This window comes from Cucurbita pepo, chromosome LG20, assembly GCF_002806865.2.
Source record: "Cucurbita pepo subsp. pepo cultivar mu-cu-16 chromosome LG20, ASM280686v2, whole genome shotgun sequence".
Classification (NCBI taxonomy): domain Eukaryota; kingdom Viridiplantae; phylum Streptophyta; class Magnoliopsida; order Cucurbitales; family Cucurbitaceae; genus Cucurbita; species Cucurbita pepo.
Genome location: NC_036657.1, coordinates 6,474,100 through 6,495,859, shown reverse-complemented (window position 1 = coordinate 6,495,859; position 21,760 = coordinate 6,474,100). Strand labels below are relative to the sequence as shown.

At 38.9% G+C, this 21,760-nt stretch overlaps 2 protein-coding genes across 5 annotated transcripts; both read left to right on the top strand.

The window, feature by feature from the left end:
* The first annotated feature begins 306 nt into the window (after positions 1-306).
* LOC111782846 (ABC transporter G family member 3-like) lies at positions 307-10,552 on the top strand. Of its 3 annotated transcripts, XM_023663664.1 has the most exons (12): positions 307-460; positions 2,106-2,772; positions 2,877-2,956; positions 3,132-3,418; positions 4,944-5,115; positions 5,207-5,320; positions 6,781-6,909; positions 7,117-7,308; positions 7,646-7,732; positions 8,177-8,449; positions 8,524-8,631; positions 10,104-10,552. In XM_023663664.1, exons 2-12 carry the CDS (start codon positions 2,301-2,303, stop codon positions 10,353-10,355), a joined length of 2,166 nt encoding a protein of 721 aa, XP_023519432.1. In that variant the 5' UTR covers positions 307-460; positions 2,106-2,300; the 3' UTR covers positions 10,356-10,552. The 3 variants fall into 3 exon arrangements, with proteins under 3 accessions (XP_023519432.1, XP_023519433.1, XP_023519434.1); XM_023663665.1 differs by lacking the exon at positions 7,117-7,308; XM_023663666.1 differs by lacking the exons at positions 6,781-6,909; positions 7,117-7,308.
* A 1,080-nt stretch (positions 10,553-11,632) lies between these two features.
* Positions 11,633-20,405, top strand: LOC111782845 (dolichol kinase EVAN). 2 transcript variants are annotated; one of them, XM_023663663.1, is made up of 14 exons: positions 11,633-12,229; positions 14,398-14,505; positions 14,650-14,853; positions 15,032-15,136; positions 15,533-15,603; positions 15,676-15,756; positions 15,857-16,068; positions 16,237-16,426; positions 16,549-16,614; positions 17,025-17,113; positions 17,212-17,326; positions 18,294-18,345; positions 18,429-18,529; positions 19,903-20,405. In XM_023663663.1, the coding sequence occupies exons 1-14, from the start codon at positions 12,139-12,141 to the stop codon at positions 20,014-20,016; spliced, it is 1,599 nt and encodes a 532-aa protein (XP_023519431.1). In that variant the 5' UTR covers positions 11,633-12,138; the 3' UTR covers positions 20,017-20,405. The 2 variants fall into 2 exon arrangements, with proteins under 2 accessions (XP_023519431.1, XP_023519430.1); XM_023663662.1 differs by having other exon boundaries at positions 14,393-14,505.
* Positions 20,406-21,760: the final 1,355 nt, after the last annotated feature.

Sequence of the window (21,760 nt, the reverse complement as noted above, 5' to 3'; positions counted from 1 at the left end):
TATATATATATATATATATTTTTTTTTTTTAAGTTTTGAGGTGTTTTTAAATTTTTTTAAAAGATTCAAAGCTATTAATGAAAATTTTAAAAAGCAACCGAAGATTATGGATATTCTAAAACAAAGTGGAGAGGTCTTGCACTTTAACGGACATCTAAAATTCAAATCCCTCTTCAATTCCAATAATCAAATGCGCACTTTTCCACCTTACTTTTATTAAATTCAAGGCGTTAAGTGTTGGGGAGCCCAAATCATAATGTCCGGATACAAAAAATGGAAGTATTTGGAATGAACAGAGAAAACCCCAAGACGACAAAAAGCAAAGAACAGAGCCAAACTGGAGTACACCCCCGCAAAAGCGCTTCTAAGGATCCACTTCTCTTTCTCTTTTCTCTGCTTCTTTTAAACAAACAACGAAGACACCCACTCTCTGTGTCTTTGAGCTTTGGCTTGGATCCAGGTTCCTCTCTTTCTTTACACTCTTCAAAGCATTCATTAATTTCCCATTTCTGTGTTTTCTTTATGTGGGTTCTTATTCTGTTCATGGGTTTCACCACTCTGTTTCAAAGCTCAGAAATGAGTGTTTTTTAGCTCTGTTTCATGTCTAATGGGGTCTTTGTTTAGTGGGTTTTTGCTTCTTTTTATGTCTCTGTTCATGAATGGTTCCAGATTGTTTTCCCCTTTTCCTTTTGTCTGTTCTGCTTTTTTCTTCTTTTCTGATTGTTTTCTATGAAGGGTTGTTACTGAGAATGCTTGTGTTGAAGTTTTGGGAGGTGGGTATGTGTTCTTGGGCTATATGGTATTAGTTTGAGCGGTGGATTGAAGTTTTATTTGTTGGGTTGGTGGATTTCATCTTGACTTCAGCCCTCTTTTTTGGAAATGAATATCTGCTTGCCTTCAAGAGTATACACATAGTTCTACTAGGTCGAGAAGCTTGAGCTGGTTTATGTTGAGGATTGTTGGGCGGGAGTCCTACATTGGCTAGTTTAGGGAATGATCATGGGTTTATAAGTAAGGAATACACCTCCATTGGTATGAGGCCTTTTGGGGAAGCCCAAAGTAAAGCCGCAAGAGCTTATGCTCAAAGTGGACAATATCATACCATTATGGAGATCCGTGATTCCTAACATGGTGTCAGAGTCATGCCCTTAACTTAGCCATATCAATATAATCCTCAAGTGTCAAACAAATGGTATACTTTGTTCGAGGACTCCAGAGAAGAAGTCAAGCCTCGTTTAAGGGGAGGCTGTTCGAGGGCTCCATAGGCCTCAGGAGGGAGGCTCTATAGTGTATTTTGTTCGAAGGGAGGATTGTTGAGGATTGTTGGGAGGGAGTTCCACATTGGCTAATTTAGGGAATGATCATGGGTTTATAAGTAAGGAATACATCTCCATTGGTACGAGGTCTTTTAGGGAAGCCCAAAGCAAACCACGAGGGGAATACATCTCCATTGGTACAAGGCCTTTTAGGGAAGCCCAAAGCAAACCACGAGAGCTTATGCTCAAAGTGGACAATATCATACCATTATGGAGATCCGTGATTCCTAACATGGTGTCAGAGTCATGCCCTTAACTTAGCCATATCAATACAATCCTCAAGTGTCGAACAAATGGTATACTTTGTTCGAGGACTCGATTAAGGGGAGGCTGTTCGAGGGCTCTCTATAGTTTATTTTGTTCGAAGGGAGGATTGTTAAGGATTGTTGGGAGGGAGTCCCACATTGGCTAATTTAGGGAATAATCATGGGTTTATAAGTAAGAAATACATCTCTATTGGTACGAGGCCTTTTAGGGAAGCCCAAAGCAAACCCACGAGAGCTTATGCTCAAAGTGGACATTATCATACCATCGTTGGGAGTCGTGATTCCTAACGGTTTGAAGTTTCATTTTTTTTGGTTGGCTTTTGAATTTCATTGAAATGTAGTGTAATCCATTGAGATAAAGACATTATCCATAATGCAAGAGTACTATTCTTCATAAAATGTTTATTTTTCAACTCAAACAGTTGGAACTCTCTATTCAGGTGAAGAAATTTATTAGCTCACATTGTTCACTAGCTCTTCAATCAGATATGTCATTGTCAATATTAACTCGTATTCTATACAGTTTCTTGAAAAGAACGGCGTATGTCATGTTTCGTGATGCACGGTGTTCAGCATAACGAAGCAAAGCTATAATATTTTGTAAGAACGCATAATGCTTCGATTTCGGTAGAGTAGAGCAATTGGGATATGCTGTGGGAGGAGCCAATCTGTTGCAACATGTTTTCTCAAATCTGAAGCTTTAGTAATTGGAAGCATTATGGAGGAAATTCAGTCTCAATCAGATAATTATAGGTCTTCATCATCTTCAGCAAGTAGTCCAGTGAGTAGAGTACCCTCGAGTAACTTCTTTTACTTGCGAAAACCTGGTTCACTTCGACAGCCTATCTCCTTTGAGGATTCCCCGGACTGGGAGGAAACCGACGTCGATGTGAGGATGGAGGAAGGGGGTGACTCCATCAATGTTGCAACCACCCCTGCTTCACCCTCTCTCTCGAAACTTAACAGTTGTTCGTTGCCATCCCCTCCATTACCGGAGAGCTCCGGCGTTGCAAGAAAAGTCAATGGGGCATATATAGCATGGAAAGATTTGACTGTAACAATCAAAGGAAAAAGAAAGTATTCTGACAAGGTCGTGAAAAGTTCCAATGGTTACGCGTTGCCTGGAACGATGACAGTAATCATGGGTCCAGCGAAGTCGGGGAAGACTACACTGCTAAGGGCAATTGGAGGTATCCAGCTGACTGTGAATCATAACTAATCTTAAATTTTTCAGCTTCTTTTTTCATTCTCATATTAAATTTGGGGGGTTCTCTTTTTTGGTGGTCTATTGTAGGCAGATTAGATCGTTCAGCAAAAATATATGGCGAAGTGTTCGTTAATGGAGCGAAATCACGTATGCCGTATGGATCATATGTAAGTGAGATCACCTGCCACTGCATTTTTCATTCATATCTGTCAATTTATCTGTGATTTTGTATCTGCAATCTATCATTTTTAGTTGAGTATTAGTTATTTGGCGCCATGATAAGAAGTAACATGTTTTTTGGTGTTGGAAATGCATGTTAATCGTTTCGCCTTAATGTTCCAGGGTTTTGTTGAGAAAGAGACGACTTTGATTGGTTCACTCACGGTCCGGGAGTTTCTTTTCTACTCGGCATTGCTTCAACCACCTGGTTTCTTTTTTCGAAAAAAGAATGTGGTAGAGGAGGCCATCCATGCAATGTCATTAAGTGATTATGCGAATAAGCTAATAGGAGGTCACTGCTATATGAAGGGCCTTCCTAATGGTGAGAGAAGACGTGTTAGCATTGCTAGAGAACTCGTCATGAGACCGCAAATATTATTCATCGATGAGCCACTTTATCATCTTGACAGGTACTTCTGATATTGTTCTTAATTTCTATAGCAAAACGTGTAAATCTTCCATAGTCATAGATTGCACAATTTGTCTTACATATTCATTCAGCACAGTAATAGTCAATACACAGAGAAATCTTGTTATTGTTGTTGTGATGGTGTTTGTTTAGTGAGCACTTGTGAGATCCCACATCCGTTGGAGAGGAGAACGAAACATTCTTTATAAGGGTGTGGAAATCTCTCCCTAGTAGACGCGTTTTAAAAACCTTGAGGGAAAATTCAAAGAGGATAATATCTGCTAGCAGTGGGTTTGGACCGTTACAAATAGTATTAGAGCTAGACGCCTAACGATGTGCCAGTGAGGAGGCTAAACTCCAAAGAGGGGTGGACATGAGGCGGTGTGCCAGCAAGGACGTTGGGCGCCAAAGAAGGTTGGATTGGGGGGTCTCACATCGAGTGGAGAAGGGAACGAGTGTCAACAAGGACGCTGGGTCCCTAAGGGGGATGAATTGTGAGATCCCATGTCGGTTGGAGAGGGGAACAAAGCATTCTTTATAAGGGTGTGGAAACCTCTCCCTAGCAAACGCGTTTCAAAAACCTTGAGGGGAAGCCCGAAAGGGAAAGCCCAAAGAGGACAATATCTGCTAGTAGTGAGCTTGGGCTATTACAAATGGTATCAGAGCCAGACACCTAACGATGTGCCAGCGGGAGGCTAAACTCCAAAGGGGGTGGACATGAGGCGGTGTGCCAGCAAGCACGTTGGGTCCCAAAGGGGGGTGGATTCGGTTGTAGAGGGGAACAAAGCATTCTTTATAAGGGTGTGAAAACCTCTCCCTAGCAAACGCGTTTCAAAAACCTTGAGGGGAAGCCCGAAAGGGAAAGCCCAAAGAGGACAATATCTGCTAGTAGTGAGCTTGGGCTATTACAAATGGTATCAGAGCCAGACACCTAACGATGTGCCAGCGGGAGGCTAAACTCCAAAGGGGGTGGACATGAGGCGGTGTGCCAGCAAGCACGTTGGGTCCCAAAGGGGGGTGGATTCGGTTGTAGAGGGGAACAAAGCATTCTTTATAAGGGTGTGAAAACCTCTCCCTAGCAAACGCGTTTCAAAAACCTTGAGGGGAAGCCCGAAAGGGAAAGCCCAAAGAGGACAATATCTGCTAGTAGTGAGCTTGAGCTATTACAAATGGTATTAGAGCCAGACACTTAACGATGTGCTAGCGAGGAGGCTAAACTCCGAAGGGGGGTGGACATGAGGCAGTGTGCCAACAAGGATGTTGGGCCCTAAAGGGGGGTGTATTGGGGGGTCCCACATTGATTGGAGAAGGGAACGAGTGCTAACAAGGACGTTGGGCCCTTAAGGGCGGTGGATTGTGAGATCCCCACATCAGTTGGAGAGGGGAACAAAATATTCCTTATAAGGGTGTGGAAACCTCTCCTTAGCAAACGCATTTTAAAAACCTTGAGGGAAAACCCGAAAGAAAAAGCCCAAAGAAGACAATATCTGCTAGGGGTGCTGAGTTCATTGATTTTGTTCTTTCAGTGTCTCTGCTCTTTTAATGATGGTCACGTTGAAGAAACTTGCAAGCACCGGATACACTCTTGTTTTTAGCATCAACCAGAGCAGCACGGAAGTGTTCGGCCTTTTTGATCGGATTTGTTTGCTTTCAAATGGAAATACTCTGTTTTTTGGAGAAACACTGGCTTGTTTGCAGGTAATATTAATGTGCATTGTGCATGCATTCATCAGATATACAGTTTACCTTGGCTTGGTTAGTGGCTAATGTATCTCTTTTTCTTATGAAGCATTTCGCTAATGCTGGATTCCCTTGTCCAATCATGCAAAGTCCTTCTGACCACTTTTTACGAGCAGTAAATACAGATTTTGATAGAATCATTGCAATGTGCAAAACTTGGCAGGTAACTCATTCCAGTCTTGTTTTTGTTTATTTATCTGTTTTCTTTTAACAGGTTTGAATGGCTTGATAAGTTACATGTTTTGTTCATCAACCCGTAAACGTAGCTTGTAAATACCGTTCGAGTATGGCTATTGTCTTTCAAAGTAAAGGTTCAATGATTATTTATGTCTCTATAATCTATCATATCATAGACCGAGACGAAATTTTCATTTTCAGAATCTAAAAACTCACGAGTCCATATTTACGCCATCAATGTAACGTCCTTTTAATTATTAGTAATGTGAGATCCCACATCGGTTGGGATGGAGAACGAAACATTCTTTATAAGAGTGTGAAAACCTCTCCTTAGTAGACGCGTTTTAAAAAGCTTGAGCAGAAGCCCAAAGAAGACAATATTTGCTAGTGGTGGGCTTGGGCTGTTACAAATGGTATCAGAGCCAGACACTGAGCGATGTACCAGCGAGAATGTTGGGCCCTGGGTGGATTATGAGATCCCACATCGATTGGAGAGAGTAACGAGTGCCAACAAGGAGGCTGGGCCCAAAGGGGGATGGATTGTGAGATCCCACATCGGTTAGGAGGAGAACGTAACATTCTTTATAAGGGTGTGGAAATCTCTCCCTTGCAGACGCGTTTTAAAAATCTTGAAGGGAAGCCGGAAAGGGAAAGCCCAAAGAAGACAATATTTACTAACGGTGGACTTGGGCTGTTACAAATGATATCAGAGCCAGACACTAGACGGTATGCTAGTGAGGACACTGAGCCCGAAGAGAGGTGGACACCGGGCAGTGTGCCATAGTGAGGAGACTGGCCTCGAAGGGGGATGGGTTGTGAAATCCCACGTCGATTGGAGAGAGTAACAAGTGCCAACGAGGATGCTGGGGCCGAAGGGGGGTGGATTGTAAGACCCCACATCGGTTAGGGAGGGGAACGAAACATTCTTTATAAGGGTGTGGAAACCTCTCCCTAGTAGATAGCAGATGCATTTTAAAAACTTTGAGAGGAAGCCGGAAAGGGAAAGCCCAAAGAAGACAATATTTACTAGCGGTGGGCTTGGGCTATTACAAATGGTATCAGAGCCAGACACCGGGCGGTGTGCCAGCGAGGACACTGAGCCCCGAAGGGGGGTGGATTGTGAGATCCCACGTCGATTGGAGAGAGTAACGAGTACCAGCGAGGACGCTGGGCCCAAAGGGGGTGGATGTGAGATCCCACATCGGTTGGGTAGAACAACGAAGCATTCTTTATAAGAATGTGGAAATCTCTCCTTAGCAGACACGTTTTAAAAACCCTCGAGTGAAAACTCGAAACGGAAAACCCAAAGAGGACAACATCTGTTAGTGATGAGCTTGGGCTGTTATAAACTTCTTATTTGAGGTTCATATCTATTTGACTGATATACTACCATACGTTTCTCATTAATAGTCGTTGCATTTGGTTCCCCCCGTCTGTTTGTAACAGGACGACCAAGGGGAGTTTTCATCAGTGAATATGGATACTGCTGTTGCAATCCGCACACTTGAAGCGACGTATAAATCATCAGCAGATGCTGCTGCAGTAGAAACTATGATATCGAGACTAACAGATAAGGTATGTCATCTTCTTAATATATGTAAATAACTGAGACGTCTGATACACGTACACGTACTACGGTCTTCCATTACTCGGTTTCTTGGCATATAGGTCTTCTGAGATGAATTATTAAGTGTATGGCGGTCTTCATAGTACATTTTGATCTTGTTTAGTTCAGCTCGGGAGGCGAATGAATTAATATGCCACGTGCTGCTTATTCGACAGGAAGGCCCGTCTCTTAAACGCAAGGGAAAAGCGAGTAATTTATCAAGGATTGCAGTTTTGACTTGGAGGTCTTTGTTGGTTATGTCAAGAGAATGGAAGTATTATTGGCTTAGGCTTATTCTTTATATGCTACTTGCAGTTTGTATTGGTACAGTATTCTCTGGCTTAGGACATTCTTTGTCTTCAGTTGTGGTGAGTGTTTATGTTTGTGATACTGTTCGAACAAATAACTAACGGCTCAAGTCCACCACTAGCAGATGCTGTCCTCTTTAGGCTTTCCCTCAAGGTTTTATAAGGGTGTTCAGAGATCCCCATCGATTGGAGAGAGGAACGAAACATTCTTTATAAGGGTGTGGAACCTCTCCTTAGCAGACGCGTTTTAAAACCTTGAGGGGAAACCCAGACAGAAAAACCCAAAGAAAACAATATCGGCTAGCGATCAGCTTGAGCTATTACAACTGTATATCCAATTTATACGCTTTGTTTCTACATATTTTAATCCATTTTCGTCATATTGTCTCAAGTGCAGACGAGAGTTGCAGCGGTTTTTGTATTCGTTTCATTCACTTCTCTCCTAAGTGTTGCGGGAGTACCTGCTCTCATGAGGGAGGTTAAGGTAATACTCTCAAGTGTACTGTTGTGTTATGGAGTCTGCTGCTTATTTATAGCTTACTCAATGGTTATACATATGAAAACTATATAGGGTTAGTAGTCATCTAGAGTAAAAAACTATGTATATAGGGTATATAGGTATATATATATATATAGTAGATGGATATATCTGGTAAAGCTATATAATAATAAAGTGAACCATATATACTCCTTATGCTTTGAAAATTCTCTCTGACGGTACATACTTGAAGTCATCAATATAAACTTCTAGCCAGTATTTCTCTTTGTATTTTCTCTCTCCTATTTTTTGTGTTCATCTAGATCGAGTGTGTACATTATTGTGCGATCCTAACATGTACCTGCTATTCGGAAATGTTTAATCTCGATATTGATGTCATTCTCGCAATTGGTCTATTTTCACTGAACTCGTCTCTATCACTTTTTGCAGATATATACTAGTGAAGAATCAAATTATCATTCTGGAGCGTTCGTTTTCCTACTCGGGCAACTTCTCTCCAGCATACCCTTCCTCTTCCTCGTTTCCATCTCTTCAAGTCTCATCTTCTATTTCCTAGTAGGACTCCGAGACGAATTCAGTTTGTTGATGTACTTTGTGCTAAACTTCTTTATGTGCCTCTTAGTAAACGAAGGATTGATACTCGTTATGGCCTCGTTATGGAGAAATATCTTTTGGATCGTTTTGACACTCGTATCTGCACATGTACGTTCACTTATTCAAGCTCTTCCAATGTCACCGTCCTCGTCTCGTAACGAATGGTATATATGTCATTTCAGGTGCTAATGATGCTCTCAGCTGGTTATTTTCGGATTCGAAATGCTTTGCCAGGTCCTGTTTGGACATACCCATTGTCTTATATTGCTTTCCACACCTACTCCATCCAGGCAAGTTTACTTGTGACATTCACTCCTTACTTTCGTATATTCATACTGGTTTATGCTCTTTTTTCACGTACTAACACTAACATTATACTATAAAAAACCTTATATATACGTATAAGAAACAATTTCACATTGATGTATAAAAGTATAAAAGACGGGGGAAGGTAGGCCCCGACCTAATAGAGCTACACAAGACTTCTCCAATTAGACAAAAGAGATACAAAATTATAAGAACGAGCCCACTGCTAATAGATATTGTCCACTTTTGCTTGTTACCTATCGTCAATAGCCTCATGGTTTTAAAACGCGTCTGTTAGGGAGAGGTTTCCACTCCCTTATAAGAATTGCTTTGTTCTCCTCTCCAACCGAGGTGGGATCTCACAATCCACCCCCTTTGGGAGCCCAACATCCTCGTTAGCACACCGCTGGTGTCTGGCTCTGATACCATTTGTAACCACTCAAACCTACTGCTAGCAGATATTGTTTGCTTTGGCCTGTTACCTATCGCCGTCAACATCACGGTTTTAAAACGCGTCTGTTAGGGAGAGGTTATCACACCCTTATAAGAAATGTTTCGTTTCCTCTCCAACCAATGTGGGATCCCGCAATCCACTCCCCTTTAGAGGCCAGCATCCTCGTTGGCACTCTGTTCGATGTCTGGCTCTGATATCATTTGTAACAACTCAAGCCTATCGCTAGCAAATATTGTCCGCTTTGACCCGTTACCTATCGCGTCAACCTCACGGTTTTAAAACGCGTATGTTAGGGAGAGGTTACCACACCCTTATAAGAAATGTTTCATTCTTCTTTCCAACCGATGTGGGATACCACAATCCACTCCCCTTGGGGGCCTATCATCCTCGCTGGCACACCGTTGGTGTCTGGCTTTAATACCATTTGTAACTCTCCCACCAATGTGCAATCCCCTCTCCCCCTTGGGGGCCAGAATCCTCATTGGCACACCCCTGGTGTCTGGCTCAGATATCATTTGTAACCACTCAAACCCACCGCTAGCAAATATTTTCCGCTTTGACCCATTACCTATCGCCATCAGTTTCATAGTTTTAAAAACTTGAGGGGAAGCCCGGAAGAGAAAACTCGAAGAGGACAATATCTGCTAGCGGTGGGCTTGGTCTCTTACAAATTTACACCAAGAAACGACCAAGTAATGTTGTCAATAAGTCATTGAATGACCACTCCTTGCTCATAGAAAGCCTTAGGTTTCTCCCATTCCAAGTGACCAAAAGAAAATGTCTAACAAGATTCAACCAAAGATTTTTCATAATGGGGTGAATCCACAAAGAACCATATAATAGGCCTTCCAAGAACACATCCCAGTTTGTGTAATCTCAATGGAAACCCCATGAGAAGCAAGGTATCTTGTCAAATCAACATGATATTGTTTTAGGATTGTATAGATATCATCATTACATGGTTTTTGCCATCTTTCATGTATAGTGTACCATTTTTTACAGGGGCTATTGGAGAATGAGTATCTAGGGAGTACCCTTGCAGTTGGTGAGGTAAGAAACATAACTGGTTACCAGGCTATCCATAGTGCATATGACATCTCTTCTAATACTCACTCCAAATGGAAGAACTTGTTGGTGTTGTTTCTCATGGTATTAGCCTACCGCGTACTAGCTCTCGTTCTCTTACATTTTCGTGTAGGTAAATTTACGAGTTTGCGTAAATTTTTTTGTTGTAATCGGCATTTGAAAGATTGATTTACGACATTAGTTTTATGTTCTTGTTGTGCACATTCAAGGAATGATGCAAGGTAGCCTCCTACCTCCCCTTGGCCGTACTAGCCGAGGTATTACTTGGTAAAGAAGAGTACGAAGAACGAGTATAAAACTATTTAGCTCTATTGTTGATGTCATCATGATCTATTCAATGATTGGTTTAACACGGTTTAGCTTTTCTGGGCTGTTTCCAACTATTGGTGTCATGTTTCTAACTCTTTTGTGTATATCAAAGTTCATAATTATGCTGTTGATTCAAGTTGCAATAGGTGAGGCGCTGCCTGTAGTATAATCCAACTACTGATATGACTCACGTCATATCAATCAACCTACTACTAGATATTAGTTGGTGGCTATCCGACGGTTATTCTAGGGAGCAAACCTTATGCTTGCCAATTCCTCTCAATATTATGGGACCCTTGTCTATCTTAATAGATTTATTGTTAGAGGATAGTTCGAATATATATATATATATATATAGTTGTCATTTGTTTAAAAAACGCCGAAGTTTTTAAAAGTTACCTATTATTCTTGATTTCTCGTAAACATTTCAAAACTACTATTTGAGTATTAAAAAAAAAAAAAAAAAACCTTGGAACGAGCGGTCACATAAAATGGTGGGTCTCATATAGCAATATCACGTCAAGCACATTTAACTATGAAGTTATTAGAATTAAGCCATCGAAAAGGAAGGTAGCGACTTTCAATTCTTTTAAGTCTTTTTTAGCTATTCTATCTTTAGGATCTATTTTATTCCGATGTAGTTTCGAACATTCATGTACTTCTATTTTATTCAGATGTCATATAATTTGCATATCAATATTTGGAATCTAGATTTGACACCTAATGGTTCAAGTCATCCCTGCAACATGGGCACGTTATTTACTCCATTGAAGATTATCCCCACAAAGCAACATGAGTCCTTCCAACATGTGTTGTCTTCATTCACATGCATCCTAAGACAATTCTAAGTAAAATACGCTTAACTATAGAGTTCCTATGATTGAGCCACTGAAAATAAAGGTGCATCTTATTAGTATAAGTAGCAACTTTCAATTCTTTGAAGCTTTTTTTTAGTCATTTTATCCTTATGATAACTCTCATTTGGACGTGAAATTAAAGTTTATAGTTTTTAAATAAATTGGATTATCTACCTGTTTATAAAATTAGGTTGGAGAAGGATTAAACCGTCAGCAAGTAGGGGCAAATTTGGAATTAGGATAATTTTGATTTATAATCCTAAAAAATCTGACTTCAAATGGGAACGCGTGACCATGGAGAGAGAAAATTCCTCGAATATCTGATATTCGGGCGTCCACCTCGCGCCAACGGGGTAGGAAATCTAGGTGCCTGCTGCGGTTGTGTATCAATCCAAGGAATTTCCGAACGATTGCTTGATTGCAGTTGTTGGGATTCAAGCCGGCTTGGTCTCAACAACTCCATGGATCTCAGATTCTGAGCAACGGGGGTTTCTAAAGACTTGGTACCACAAGCGGCCTCACAGGACGATCAGCCGTTTTGAGTCTCATTTTGGGGATTATTTTGCTGGAAGATTTCGATTCCATCATTGAATTGGTTGGTATCTGGCCGGCGGTTCAGCCGCTGGAGTGGTTGTCGGCATTTTTTTTTTTTTTTTTTTTTTTTTTTTTTTTTNCTGGATTTACGATGGCTTTCTCGATGATCCCGTTGCTGAACGGAGAGAGAGCTGTGGTTCTATTCTTCATCACCAGCGTCTTGGTTTCTCTCCCGTTCTCCCTCCTCTATCATGGTCTTGCTCTCTCTCTGCTTACCCTGTCCGCTCTTTGCATCGAAATCCAAGCAGAGAGTTCCAATTCTCTTCATCAATTTAAGACCAGGTACCTTATTTTTCTTTTCTTTCTAATTCATCGAATTCTCGCTTTAGACTATAGGGTTGCTTGCACTTCTCTAATTTAGAACGTTTAATAACGTCTTTGGTCAGTTTTCCAGTTGTTGTCTTCTGATCTCTGGATGTTGCTTGCGAAATTTAGTAATATGAATGTGTTGGACCTCGAATTGTGAAAGCTTGAATACGAGAGAAGGGGTAAAACGTAGGATAGACTATACACGTATACAGTAGGTATGATGTAACTGTGAGGGTGTTGGATTTTGCAAGTGTTTTGAATGAGGGAGAAATGGCTGGCGTATATGATTCTTGTATGCCATGTTTGTCTCCTTTTATCTACTTAATAGAAGATTACCAATGTACCTATCAATTAGGTGTCTGAGCACGTTTTGAAATGGAAGAGAGAAATGACGTAGAGGAAGTCGAGGACCAGAAACAATGGGAGACGACCGAAAAGGAAACGGAAACGGGAGAAGGGAACTGTGATGCCTTTCGGGACTACTGTGAACATTAAAACACCTAGTGCAAAATATATCAAGAGTTATTTCTATCTTGGATGACACACAAGACCATGGTGGCTATAGGCTCTGAACACTCTTGGGGAAAACATAAGGTTATCGAACATTGGATTGTGGGAGCTCAATTTTAGGATAGGGAGGAGAGATATGCGTATTTGGAGCCCTAGCTCTTTTGTGGTTTCACTTGTAGTTTCTTCTTTTGATATTTGTTGGACCTTTCTCCCGATAGGGATTTTGTTTTTTCAAAGAAGGTTATGTTCTTTGTCTGGCAAGTTACCTACTGTTGTGTTAACACTTTAGATAGGATCCCGAGAAAGTGGCCTTTGTTGATTGGCCCATTTTGGTGTATTCTTTGTCGGAAGGTGGAGGAAGACTGGGATCCTTTACTTTTGAGATGCGACTTTGTGCACTCTATGTGGTATTATTTTTTTTGGAGGCATTTGGCTTTCAGTTAGCTCACCATAGAGACTTGAAGGGGATGATCAAAGAGTTTCTTCTTTCGCCTTTTAGAGAAGGTCATTTCTTGTGGCTTGACTGTGTACTTTACTATGGGACCTTTGGGACGAGAGGAACAACAAATTGTTAGGTGTTTGGACAGATATCCTAGTGATGTTTGGTCCCTTGTTAAATTTTATGTCTCTCTTTGGGCTTCCATACGAAAGATTTTTGTAATTACTCAAAAAGCCTATCTTACAGGTTGGAAGACCTTTAGTGTGGCCTTCCATTTTGTGGGCTTCCTGTTTGGATGCTCGGTGTAATCTTGTATTTTTTTTTTTCTCAATGAAAGGTTGTTTTTTATAAACAATACACTCACAAAGCTCAGGAGACAAAGGCACCAGTTATCATTCGAAAAGTTGATGGTTCGATCCTTTATTCCGCAATTGTTGAACTAAAAAATTATATATCATTTTTATACAAATAGCAATATTGAGATCAATAACCTTATGCTTAAAAGTCTAAAGTCTTGGACTGAAAATTTATTGTTTTTTTTTTCCTTTTTTTAAAAATAATTCAACAAGTGAGGGTTGGGGCATTTGAATCTTTGACCTCTTTGTCGAGGGGATATGTTTAAATCAGTTGAGTTACACTTATGTTAGCTTTTTTTGTCATATAGTACTATGTATGTCTATTTATTCTGCTCAGTAATTGTTCAATACATGCCTAAGAAGTCTCAGCCTCATATTCAATTTATACAATTAGTTTCTAACGCGTTGATTGTGCTAGCTAGTGTCTGACACATGTTCAACAAGTATCAAAGTGTTGGAATATCCAATCCGTATTGGATAAGGACACTTTAACCTAACTAAAATATTTGTGCTTCTTGAACATGCAATATAATTCTATATTAACTAACTTTTGAGGTTACATTTCTCCTTTTACCCCCTTATCTTGTAAATTTTCACTACGGGAGACCCAACCCATGTAAATGGATATTTTGTCATCTAGCTAAGTTTCAAGAGATCTTCTGTTATTCTTTTATTGCTCTTGTAGATTTGAATTCCCAATACTATTAAATTTATTTTAACTTTTACTGGAAGTGTGGTCTTTATGGTCAACGCAATGACTTTGTTCAATGATCTATTTTCTTATGTTGTCAATTTGCTATATCAATGATTTTCAATTGCCATTTTCCGTAGGCCAGGTGCTTCATCAGGAATACTATTAGGAGCAATTACACTTCCTGCTGTAATGCTTGCTAAGATGATTCAGCTTACTAGAGCTTTCTCATCCAATCACACCGGACTTGAGGGTATGGAGTTTCTAAATAAACAGTGACTATGATTGGCATTATTTCTTAAAGCTCTCTTAATTTAGTTGTTGGTACTGGAACTAAGCCCTTTTGTTCTTATTATTGGTTAATGACCACCAGGACTTTTTTAATTTATGTATTCAGAGATCGAAACTTGGACTATGCACTTCTGGTCAACTTCAACCTGCTGTTTGAGTGTGCTTATGCTTCTCTGGAATGCTATGTATGAGTCTGATGTTGTTTCGCAAACACGTTTCCATCGTCTTTGGAGGTTGAAGCTTGGTTTGGGTTGTAAGATCCTATATGGTGTTGTGTGCTATAGTTCCTTAGCAACAATGTATCCGAATGGTAACTAAATTTGCTTCTAGTGAATTCTTTCTTTTCTTTCTCATAAACTAAAATGATTTTTTTCCTTGTTTAGGTCAGAAATAGAATGGAGAAAAATCTGCAGAATTTTTTTGTTGAGTTTTTGAATTCATGTTTCAATACTTATTTTTGTTCTTTCTTCTGATTTCTCTTCAATCAGTTGTCCGCATGGCTCTTATGTCGTCGTGGATACTCTGTCATGGGTTGGTTGCTTCCAAATTGATTCAGCATCTTCTTAGTACCTTTCCATCTTGTGCTTCCATTGGTACGTGTTGTATGCCTCTTTTCTTTTTGTAGTAGATGGTTTTAATTTCTTTGGTATTTGAGAAAAACTAATATCACTACATTGTAACTTGTTTTCATTAATTAAAATGATCAACCATGGCAAGGCAGAAATTATTCAGAAAATTTGATGTCATATTTATCTCCAATGGGAACAAATGTAAATGTTTTCAATGATTTGCTGGTTAATATCATTTCCTAAATATGCTGTGTTCTACTTCTAATTGACCTCCAGAAGCCCAATAAATTGCTTTAATTTTTCTGTGGTCCAGATTCCACTAGTAGTTAAGATCACAAGCCAAACTTATGATTTTTTAATGTTTAAATCAAATTTCTTTCACGGGCTTACTTCTTCAATGGTAGTGGCATCTTCTTATAGGGGAAGCGCTATTGGTTACGGCTGGACTTGTTCTCTACTTTGGTGACATGCTAGGATGTACTACTGCTAAGGTTTGTAGGGTATATATTTTCCTTGGAATATAACTGTTGCATATATATTTAATAAGAGATTGGTTGGAGCAGATGCTTGGGGCCCTTAGTTCGTCAGAATTGGTTTCTTTTCAGTATATGATGAACAGAAGTGAGATTAGTCCCATAATTCAGGTTTACATCTTGTTTGTGGAAGCTGATTCACATTTTTTTGTCTCAGTAATTCGCATGTTTTACTCTCTTTGGGGATTAACATGGTTATTCCAACATGTAGGGTCTGCTGCTTGGCCTTCTTCTGTGCCCAGTGGTCTTTAAACATCTCCACCGATGGGAATACAATGTGAACACTGAAAACTCTGAAGCTAAGAAATACTTTGAGATTAGAAGATCTATGATATTTTTTGCCGTCCTCGGATTCATTTCGATCGTGGTCGTTCCATCATGGATGATGTTAGTTCATGAATTTGACACACATCCTTTCTTATGGTATGAAATCCATTGGAATTTTGAATTCAGTTTATTGAAAATTTTAGTTTTTTTACTTACTCTCATAAGTCTTTATAAAAATTGTTAAAGTTGATTCATTGACCTAATTGGAGCATATTTTGTCATGTCAACTCTTTATGCTTATCCATATAATTGACTTTCTGTCAGGGTCATATCCTTTACATTTTCAGAACCAGTTAAAAGACTATCTTTATGCGTCTACTGGTTGTCTCTTATATGTGCATCTATTCTGCGGTTCTACAATATCTCAAGAAGTAGCAAGATCGAGAGAATTCTTCTTCGTAAATACTATCATCTCATGGCTGTTTTGATGTTTCTTCCTGCACTTATCTTTCAGGTAAACTTGCTCTAATTATTGATGCTTAGTTGCTACGATAATTTCTTCTCTAGTCAAAACAATGCTGGCATTCTGGATTAGGTGTGTCTAGATTCTGAAAAGTATTTCGATTTTTTTTTCAGCCAAGGTTTCTCAATCTAGCCTTCGGTGCAGCTTTGGCAGTTTTCTTGGCATTAGAAATTATTCGAGTAAGTTAATTACTTGAACGTATGGATATTCAATTTACACTTTCATTGGTTTTACGTTGCTGTATTGTCTACAATCATTTATTTGATAACTTTGGTGACTGTTATTTTCATTTTGGGAGATGTTATTAATTGATATGATTGCTGTTAGATAGAACACTTGCCCTCATAATTTGTCAAATAAACTATTGAACTCCATGAATTGTATATATGATAATAAATGGAGGGGAACTCAGACGAAAGGTATGTGGGAGGATGACTTGCTTCAATAAATTATAATAAGACTATGATTATCAAGAAATTAAAGTTGAAACAACGATTATATGTGCAAATGTGTGTGCAGTTAAGTGTAAATCATGAGACGAGGCTCAATATTATTATTATTATTATTCTCACACAAACCATTACTCTAGGTATGGAGGATTTGGCCTTTGGGCGAACCCGTGCATCAATTTATGAATGCTTTCACAGATCACCGTGACTCTGAATTTCTTATTGTGAGGTATTTTATCTTCTTTTTCATATATACTGTAAGGTATTGTTAACTTTAGGAGAATAAGTTTTATCTAACCCTTTTATCTGTTAATATCTTTTCTTAAGCCACTTCTCACTTTTATTGGGATGTGCGCTTCCTATTTGGATGTCCTCTGGTTACAATGACCGTCCACTTGCACCTTTTGCTGGAATACTGAGTCTTGGAATTGGAGATACAATGGTGAGTGGATTATACCCTCAACTCTGGTGGTGACTCTGAGATATCTGCTTGAATTTAAATGCTGAAATTCGAGTTTGTCCTGAAATATGTGCTATTTTTCTGATTTATTGTTTGTTCTATTGGTTAAACTAATCCTTTTCGCATTAACTGAAACAATGGGACTGATGAGTTGAAAATCTCAACATTTATGCTGGACTATTTTCTTGGCCGATAATTTATTTGTTTCTCAAAAGTAAATGAAGCATGCTCGTAAGCTCTACCATTGAAAAATCTATGATTCTTAATGTTTTTTGGCCCTCTAACATCAGCCGTTGACAGCTGTGGGAACTATCATGTTGTAGGTAGTTCATTTGAAACTATGAGTACTTAAGTTTGAACAACCTGAGGAACAAACCTAACCTAATATTAAACATATATTTGTTCTTTGGCAATTGATTTCTTGTTGTATTGATTTAATTTATGGTTGATAGTGCTGTTACTAAACCCGACATGCACAAATAGTTTTGAATTTAAGGATCTTCTACTTTAAAATGAGACAAAAATTAATTTCATTTCAACGGGCATTTGGTTGGAAAATGAAATTCTCAACTATAACTCAAATTTTCATAAAAAATACGGTGTTGAGAAATCTAGGAAGGTGGTTTGAGAGTTAGTGAGATTTATTGCTTATGTTTGGGCGTTAGTCTCTAGATCGTTTAGTATATAACATCAATCTTGTTCTTTTGGACTGGATTCTTTATTGTTGTTAGTATTGGACTACTTTTGTTTTGGGGCTTATGTTTTGTATACCCTTTTTATTTCATAAACTTCAGTTTCTTACCAAAAAAATAATAATAATAATAAATAAAAAGAAAAAGAAAAAGAACTATAACATCAATATGAACATAATTTTTTAATGCCGTAGACTACTAGTGGTCAAACTACCATTTTTTTAAATAATAAAAATGATAGTTTTCTTCCTTCTCAGGCATCTGTTGTTGGTCACAAGTATGGTGTCCTGCGATGGAGCAAAACTGGAAGTGAGTATTCTTTTTGTTCATGTGCCCTATGATATAAGTTTTTGTGATTTAAACGTCTAATATTGTAATATTGCACTTCGTAGAGAAAACCATTGAAGGTACAGCTGCTGGTATCACATCTGTTCTAGCTGCTTGTTCTATTCTGCTTCCACTTCTAGCATCCACTGGATATATTTTGACAGAGGTTAGTCGATCTCTCTATCTCTCTGAACCACTAAACAGCAAAAGAAACTTCAACAAAATGGTGTGAATTAGAAAAGAAATGCAGCAAAATAGAATCTCGAATGATTTGGGGAACTTGAGTGTCTTTCTTGATCAAGCTTAATACTAGACAACTACAAAGTTGCTTGCTTTGACTTCCTCTACTCATTCTACTTATAAGCACGCCCATTAAAAAACCAGTAGCCATCTCATTTAGCTACTCTATAGTAAACGACCTATTTAATAATTAAATCCTAAATCTTTGGTAACTTTTCCTCTAAACCTCTTACCCCCAAAATCTGGGTCAATTAGGGGTGCTTGCAGTGATACTATGGATCCATTGGAGAAATTGAATCCCTTTCCTTAGCAGTCTTACTTGGCTTCAATACTCGTTACTTGGGGTGTGCCGAGGGTCATCTTCTGGCAGACAAGTCGAAGCCATGCAACCACAGTAATTGACCTAAGGCATCCCTCTACGGCAGGGGGACCTTCTTCCATTGTTCACTTTTTCCTCACCAGACCAACTTTGTGCTGCTAGCTTCAAAATGATCTTTATCAGCCACTAGATAAATCACCATGAGCAATGCTTTTAGGAGTAGGACTGGTATGAACTAGAATAAGTGTTCTCTCAAGAGCCAATTGGTGACCATACCATGCCTGTCATCCAGCAATGTGAAACTTGAAGCCCGAATCAATTTCCTATTCTTTGTGATTATGGAAATACTCAACAATTCTTCCAGCCACTTTCATTTCCCCATAAATTGGAAAATATAATGTGTTTTTAAATAATAATAGTGCCATTGTTCACTTTTTAAATTGGGNTTCTTTAAAACCTTAAAATCGACAAAAAGAACAGAGTGAGTGAAAGGAAAGTTTTGGGAACCAAACCTTACAAACCAATTACTTCACATCCTCTTTTCCATTAATTTTCCCAGGATTGTTTCAGTTGAATCCATTTTTTCTACCTTTCTAGATGGAGGTCTGTTTGTAACTGAAATCATCCTCCCATCGTTCTTGAAGCAGAAGGTTGGGAGAAGATGTTGACCGATGTTAGAGATAGAAAAGAAATGAGGTTGGGTGCGAGGAGAGATTGTAGGGAGAAAATGGAAACCGGACACACACACACACACACACACACACACACACACACACACAACAATATAAATTATTAATTGTTAATAATTCAAACATATTAAGTGTCATGCCACAGTCAAACAGGCAAAGCATGCAGATCAAATAAAACTGATTTCAAACTGCAGCACTAAAGTGTAATTTGTCCAATAATTTACTTATCGATATTGATGTCTTACAATTTTTGTATCTATATATTCCTGATACGGTTGATTACCCTTTCAGCGATGGCTGTCTCTTCTCCTAGCCGTCACAGTTAGTGGTTTGTTGGAGGCTTATACAGCACAGCTTGACAACGCTTTCATACCGCTTGTGTTCTTCAGCCTTCTTTGCTTGTAGAAGCGTTAAGATCTCCTTTCAGCCGACTCAGCTTGTTGCTGGCTTCTCCAATCTCCAAATAAAACTTCAACTTAGCGTCTCATTAAATGCCTCAAGTCTTGCATTCTTCAGCAGATTGCACACTTTTGTACAAAGAGCTCATATTTACTGCTGGAAACCTCTAACATATGGTCTCTTCTTGTATCATATTTCGTTATCTAATTCAACTTCTATTCTTTTCAATTAAAAAAGGTATAATGTTAGCTGTAGAGAGGGGAGGGAGGGGTAGAGATTGTGTAATTTGCAATGCTGCGGCGAAGATTCCTAGAAGAGAGCGTTTAATTTTTGTAGCAACTTACCATTGGAACAAATTATACTTATAGAAATGCATACAACACATCCTTGAAACCCCTCTCTTCCTAACTCTGCATAGTGTACGGACCACTTAGTAGCGGTTATTTTCTTTCTGACCATTCTTTAACCTCATCTTATATTATTACGGTCAATGATTATTTTATTTTGACAGTGTTGTAAAATAGCTTAAAGTGAGTCTGTGAATCTCGGTTGGGAGAGAACGAAGCATTCTTTATAAGAGTGTGGAAACCTCACCCGAGCAGACGCGTTTTAAAGCCGTGAGGCTGACACCGATACGTAACGGGTCAAAGCGAATAATATTTGTTAGTGGTGAGCTTGAACGGTCACAAAGTTTCAACAATGTAATAACTTAAATGTGTTGAGAAGAATACACAGTGTAGATCAATTATCAAGCAAAGAAAGGTATGTGTTCTTTTGAGCTGACATGAAGGGTCACTATAAATAGTTGTTGAGAAGAGTTCTCTTGACTACACGGTAATTTGGCACCATGGCCAAGTGAGGAGTGTCGATCCAAGTGCTTAGAGATGATTAAGCTTTTTAAATCGACGCATTCTTGTACTGTGTTACTTCTTTTTCAAATCAATTGGGTAAGAGATTTGAACTTCAAGTTGAAGAAGTAAGTAATGTCTTGACTAGTTAACAGATCCGAGCTTTTGTTACAAGTGGCACGTGATTTTTCCCTAAAATGTGAGAGATCAAAAAAGTTATTGCTGTACTTTGGGAGTTGTTGGATTCAAGTTGGAGACTTATAATGCCTCTGATAACAAAACAAAGGTGTGAGGTGTTTTGAATAATGTCCAAACACCATATAAATGCATGTGGTTCTGCTTCCTCCCAATCAATGTGACACAGGACACATTTGTCCAAAATTGCTGGGATGAACAAACATTATATTATATTTAATAATTATAAATATCTACAACTGACAGCTGGATCTTAACCAGAGAGTAGAGGAACCCCAGGTGAAGGGGTAGCATTACGAACTTTTTGGTTCTTTTTCATTTCCATGGCGTATTACGTGGACCCTTTTGATGTCTGTTATTTTCCACTATTCTTTTCACTTTTTGGTGAGTGGGACTAGTTGATGATGACATGGCTTAGCTGTATTTGGAATAAGAGGCAGCATCTTACGTGGGACCTCCACAATTGTCCAAGTGGAAGTAAACTAAAAAAAGGGAAATCTTTTTGATATACATGTGGCTGCTGATTAGATTCTTCACATATCTCTTGGTCCCATTTCTTTCTATGGCTGTCTATCAAATTTTCTATGTCCCTATGTGTACCAATTTAATCGTTCATTGTTCGGGCGTTCCCAATTTTTAACATTTTTAAAATAGAAATTTGTTAAAATGTTGGACAAAAAAAGTGTAACAATAAACTTGAATGAACA